Raw genomic sequence first — 6,408 nt, 5'->3', positions numbered from 1 at the left:
CCAGCCCCTACCCGGGCCAAGATGCAGTCCACAATGGACACTTCTGCAGACTCACATGGCACAAAACACCCAATTTGGGCCATGAGTACTATCACCCCAGTTTGTCGAATATATGTAGATTTACCTCCCATATTGGGGCCTACAAAACAAATTATATCAGAAATCAAGATTTTAAATTTCTTTCTGCTACTAATAAATGGATGTTAGTCCTAAGCTGTACGATGATGACTAATCATGTAGGTTTACACTGACGTGGCATACAAAAGCAGAACCACAGGCTGCCCAAAGATGTGGACAGAGTTACTGCCCATATTACCCCCAAAAGCAATGCTATTATTTCTTCGGACAAACTGATACTGGGCCTTTCATCAAGAGAAGCCATGAAAAATATACCTGTAATTTGACTCTGGCCTAGAAAGACCATATACACATTTCCCATGGCTCACAAGGCTGCCTGTGGGATAATTTATTGATTTCCAGAAAAGTAGTGCAGGCCTAACTGATTAACTCAAAACCGTTACTCATTAGTAAATGAGGTTACCATTGAGTGTATCAGTATGGTCAAATCTTTCGAACCACTTAAAACCCACACAAAAACCTGAAGACAGGATCCTTCTTTTGAAAAACAGGCGATTTATTTGTTGGGGTTATATTATATGAACAACTTGAAAATCCATTTGGGGAAAGAAAATACAATCAACCGTTTCCCAAATATATTTGCCCCAAAACTCCTACTTCCTTTTTTGTTTTCTAGATCTAGTTAAGATCTCTCAAACATCTCAGCGGAGACATGATACATGAGTCTATATGCAAGGCTAGTTTTTTCAAGTTTCACATGAATATAGCGCCATGTTTTAAAATAATTCGTACCCTAACCTGAGGTCCTCCCATAGCCAATTCGGCCTGACTTTCAAAGACCTCAGTATTGGAGGACTGGCTCAAAGGTAAGCTTTGAGTGTGAAGGGATGTTTGTTTCTAAATGTTCTGAACCTGTGGAACAAGTTTCAAGGAATACATTATTCTCTCATAAGCTTTTATCTCACCTTCTAAATCTTTCCTCTAATCCAAATGTGAATAGATTACTAACTGGTAAGAATAATATGTTCTCTTTCTCATGTTAAGAACTGGGAATTTTCTCCATCAATTTTAAATATATTTCTACTCCAAGATAAAAAACAAACAAACAAACAAACAAAAAACATGTTACCCCCACAAAGGCCAAAAACCAGGTTTTTTACCAGTAATGATGTGGAACATCTGTTTGTCTTTTTCAAAGTATATATCATTAGGAATAAACGTGATTTCATCTTGAACTTCAACACAAGCATGCCTGGATGCTTTTAATATAATTCTTCCTTGTCCTTTCTCCAAAATGGCTGGTCGTACATATGGAACAGGTGCTCCATTTGACACATGAGCAAAGCTGACAACAGCATCTAGCTGAGCTAATACATCATTGAGTGTTTGCATTGGTTCTACATAGCCTGTATAAAAATAAAAACAGAAAATGTACACAGGAATACTGAATAATAAACAGATATAAGCTGTAAGAATACATTTAATCCCCCCATTTGGGAATTCAAAACCCATTTCCTAACTTATACTTTTTTAAAAAAATTAACAAAATTAGCCATAACAAAATTTGAAAGGAACCCACCTAAAACTCAACATAGGGTTAAAATGTGTGCTACATCCTTCCCCATTGTGAATAGCTATCAAAAACAGAGTACTGGCTGGGTTGAGGGCTCACACCTATCATCCCAGCACTTTGGAAGGCCGAGGCGGGCAGATCGCATGAGACTAGGGATCACATGAGGCCAGGAATTCAAGACCAGCCTGGCTAACATGGCAAAACCCCATCTCTACCAAAAATACAAAAATTAGCCAGGTATGGTAGTGCATATCTGTAATCCCAGATACTCGGGAGGCTGAGGCACCAGAATTGCATGAACCCAGGAGGTGGAAGTTGCAGTAAGCTGAGATTGCACCACAGCACTCCAGCCTGGGCAACTCTGTCTCAAAAACAAACAAAAACACACAAAAAACAAAAGTAGAGTACCTTCCCTTATCATTAAAATATAAAACTATACAGCTGTTTATAAAGAAATGTGTAGAGCTTTAAAAAAGAAAACTAACAAGGAGACACTTTGATAATATATTGATTAGGTTAAGAGAAACGGTGCAGTGATATCTAAGACATTCTCTCAATTTTAAGACACACCTTTTTCTATATTTTAAGTACCTGAGAAACCGGAATGGCACCTCAAAATCATCATAAGACACATGTAAGCAAAAAGGTAGCATGTTGAAATGTGACCATCAAGGCCTGGTATATTGTACAAGCTGACCGTAAAACAGTTAGTTTGGCTTTCTTTAGTATCACATGCAGAGAATGTCAGCATAAATTTAAATCTCTAATTGTCACTTAAAACATTTCCAAGATTCTACTGTTCTAGAGTATTAAAACTAAACGCTATTAATAGGTACATTAAAAAAATCTCTGACACATGCTAGACAAAAAACATGAAGAAAATTAACAATGCTTTAACTTTTCTGAAAAGATTCTAAATGTTAACAGGTTGGAGGGGCTGGTACATGACCCACATGTCATTCAGACTATCATACAGCTATCAATCATGTCAAAAGTTTCACAGAACATTCAAGATAAAAGCGTTTAATTCTAGGAAAACCAAAAATTATCAGTTTAATCAAGGGGCTGGAAATTTAACTCATTTTTTATTCCCTTGTTCCCCGTAACAGCGACCAAATGTTTTCAAAATAAAAATCAACTTAACAATGGGGCCAGGCAGACATAATTATCTTCCTCTGTTTCAGTATATCTTTTTTTTTTTTTTTTGGAGACAGAGTCTTGCTCTTGCTCTGTCGCCCAGGCTGGAGTGCAATGGTGTGATCTCGGCTCAGTGCAACCTCCGCCTCCTGGGTTCAAACGATTCTCCTGCCTCAGCCTCCCGGGTAGTTGGGATTACAGGCACCTGCCGCCACACCCAGCTAACTTTTGTACTTTTATAGAGACAGGGTTTCACCATGCTGCTTAGGCCCGTCTCGAACTCCTGACCTCAGGCAATCCACCCGCCTCAGCCTCCCAAAGTGCTGGGATTATAGGTGTGAGCACCTGGCCTCAGTATACTTTTAAAATTTATTACTTTTACCGAATACGTTTTTCTAAAGAAAAAGAAAGGAAGAATTCACACTACCCTATTATATAGCAATATAAGCCTTTAAGAATTAAACATGAGTGAAGTACTTGCTATAACTACTTTAAAACTTGTAAAATTGCTAGCATACTGACAAGAATAAGTTTATAGTAAAAAAAGAAAACTAGGCTGGGCAGGGTGGCTCACGCCTGTAATCCCAATACTTTGGGAGGCCAAGGTAGGAAGATTGCTTGAGTCTGGCTTGGGCAACATAGTGAGACCTCATCTCTACAAAAGATAATTTTTAAAAAATTAACCAGGTGTGGTGGCACATGCCTGTAGTCCCAAGCTACTTGGGAGGCTGAGTGGGGAGAATTGCTTGCACCTAGGAGGTTGAAGCTGCAGTGAATCATGATCACACCACTGCACTAAAGCCTGGGCAACATGGTAAGACCCCATCAAATACATACATACATACATATATACCAAAAGCAAACCAAAGCATCTTAATTAAGAGTCTATACTTGGCATGTCACATAACTGGCTCTTAACCTTTTGTGACTTAATTGTATGATAGAAAATTATAAAAGTGATCCATTACACTTTTTGAGATGGAGTCTTGCTCTGTTGCCCAGGCTGGAGTGCAGTGACATGATCTCAGCTCACTGCAACCTCTGCTCTGTTGCCCAGGCTGAAGTAGCATAATTATGGCTCACCGCAGCCTCGACCTCCTGTGTTCAAGTGATTCTCCTGCCTCAGCCTCCTGAGTAGCTGGGACTACAGGCATGCACCACCACACCTGGCTAATTGTGGGGGGATTTTTTTGTAGAGTCAGGGTCCCCCTATGTTGGCTAGGCTGGTCTCAAACTCCTGGGCTCAAGCAATCCTCCTAGCTCAGCCTCCCGAAGTGCTGGGATTACAGGTGTGAACCACCATGTCCAGCCTCCATTATATTTTTAAATACAAATACTTTGTAATATGTAATATCAGACCAAGAAGAAGTTTCATTTAAATTCAGGTTGACTTCTAATATAAAATCTTCAATTTAAATGTTAAAATCTAAAAACTTTGCCCTGCTAGGTGCTTAATAAATATTATTTTTTAAGGAAGATCCATAGTTCAAATAAATGGTATTTATAGGGTTCTTTAAAATGCAATCTAGCCTAAGAAACATAATTCAGCTAGAAGATTATTATGTCACTGCTTTCTGATACAAACAAGCAAAAATGTAATCTTTACAAATCAATTCCATTCATTTCAACAATACATAAAGTGTATTAAAATAAAACCTTGAGTTTTATGTTTCCTTTTGATTTATTATGACAATTCATAATAGCAACACAATTTACAGAATTATTCATGCACATAACCTTTCAAAAAAATATTTACCCTTAAATAATTTAGCATGCATATCCTGAGAAAAAGGACATTCTCCTAATCATAACACTACCATTTCACACAAGAAATCTGACGCTAACACCATATTGTCTCATATTAAACTTTCTCAATTCGCCCCAATAGTGTCCTCTATAGCTATTCCCCAGCTCCAACCTCTAAATTGGGGTCTAATCAACAACTGTCTACTGCGTTTGGCTGCCCTATCTCTTTAAGACCTTTTGATTTCTTTTTTGCTGCCATGACATGGACATTTATTAAAGTTCAGGCCCTGAATGTACCACAATCTAAATTTATTTGAATTTTTACTTGTTTAAAATCAGGTTAAATATTTTGGTCAAGAATACCATATAGGTGATACTGTGTCCTTCCTTCTATATTACACCAGGAAGTACAGGTCATTTGTCCCATGACTGGTAATTTTAACTTTATTTTATTTATTTATTTATTTATTTTTTTTTTTTTGAGACAGAGTCTTGCTCTGTGCCCCAGGCTGGAGAGCAGTGGCGCGATCTCGGCTCACTGCAAGCTCTGCCCCACCCGGGTTCACGCCATTCTCCTGCCTCAGCCTCCTGAGTAGCTGGGACTACAGGCGCCCGCCACCTCGCCCGGCTAATTTTCTTGTATTTTTAGTAGAGACGGGGTTTCACCGTGTTAGCGAGGATGGTCTCGATCTCCTGACCTCGTGATCCGCCCGTCTCGGCCTCCCAAAGTGCTGGGATTACAGGCTTGAGCCACCGCGCCCGGCAATTTTAACTTTAATTACTTGGGTAAGGTAGTTCTTGAGTATATTTTTTAAAGGCACAATAAAGGTTACAGTCAACATACACACCATGATCGGCAAAGCCTTCCAACTTAACACATCACCACCTACTTTGTGCTAAACATATACTCATTCCATTCTAAGGGCAATAACAGTGTCAGGTTGCTGTGTTCCTTTAATTACATGAAAATGATCTCAAATGGTGCCACTAGAATGAACTCAAAATCTACAAAATGACACACAGAACTCAAAAAGGCCTGCCTCGTGTGTAATTAATATTTGCTTTTCAGTGGTATTTACTTCCATAACCTAGAGCCTCATGAGCCCATAGATGATCCAAGACATTAGTATGTTGTAGGCCCTAGTGTTTCCTTTCCTTGTTACAACTATAGTAAGTTTTGTGCTTTTCTGCCATTTTTTGTTTCTATGTACAAGAGTAATTTCCAGTTATGTGTCCTATCGTAACATACCATGCCTTATTTTATATAGGAAACCTAACATATTAAATAGTCAAAATGTAATGGTTTTAGAAAATAACAAAACACACTTCAAATATCATGATTTTTTTTTCTATTACCAAAAGCCAGGCGACATTCAGAACACTACTATTTCTATTAAGTTTACCTGAAGAAATATTGACAATTTCTTTAACAATGGCATCCTGGGCTTCTTCATATTCTGTTTTATTTTTGGTATACTCTTCATTTAAAGAAGTCAATTTGCTGCAAATCAACATAACAGTTTTATTAAAAATATTAAAATGTGTACTAGAAGCAATGTGTACTACATGAAACATATCCAAAGTATCCTATGAAACATCAAAACAATAATTAAAATGGGATTATAAGTGGAAAACAGACAACTCCTTAGGGACAAATGTGGTTAGAATTCAATTTATTAACGTTCTTTTATGCTGTTTGGAATAGCGCAATGGCACAATTCCTGCTATAACTATATTCCCCTGAGTAAAAATATGACCTGTGCCCTTTTACAAAATATTTAAATGGAATCCTTATTTAAGATTGAAGTCGGCCGGGCGTGGTGGCTCACGCCTGTAATCCCAGTACTTTGGGAGGCTGAGGCGGGTGGATCACC

The 6,408-nt window shown here is 38.2% G+C and overlaps 1 protein-coding gene across 1 annotated transcript in view; it reads right to left on the bottom strand.

Moving 5' to 3' along the window:
* Positions 1-6,408, bottom strand: part of MSH2 (mutS homolog 2) — a 94,204-nt gene that overhangs the window by 15,044 nt on the left and 72,752 nt on the right. The window contains exons 11-12 of the mRNA XM_011981598.1: positions 5,938-6,035; positions 1,239-1,484 (exon numbers count right to left, since the gene is read on the bottom strand). Coding sequence (XP_011836988.1) covers positions 1,239-1,484; positions 5,938-6,035 — 344 coding nt within the window. The remainder of the gene's footprint in view (positions 1-1,238; positions 1,485-5,937; positions 6,036-6,408) is intronic.

The sequence above is a fragment of the Mandrillus leucophaeus genome, unplaced genomic scaffold (genome assembly GCF_000951045.1).
Source record: "Mandrillus leucophaeus isolate KB7577 unplaced genomic scaffold, Mleu.le_1.0 Scaffold229, whole genome shotgun sequence".
NCBI classification, from domain to species: Eukaryota; Metazoa; Chordata; class Mammalia; order Primates; family Cercopithecidae; genus Mandrillus; species Mandrillus leucophaeus.
Note: the sequence above shows the minus strand (reverse complement) of the source record. Positions and strands in the feature narration are given on the sequence as shown.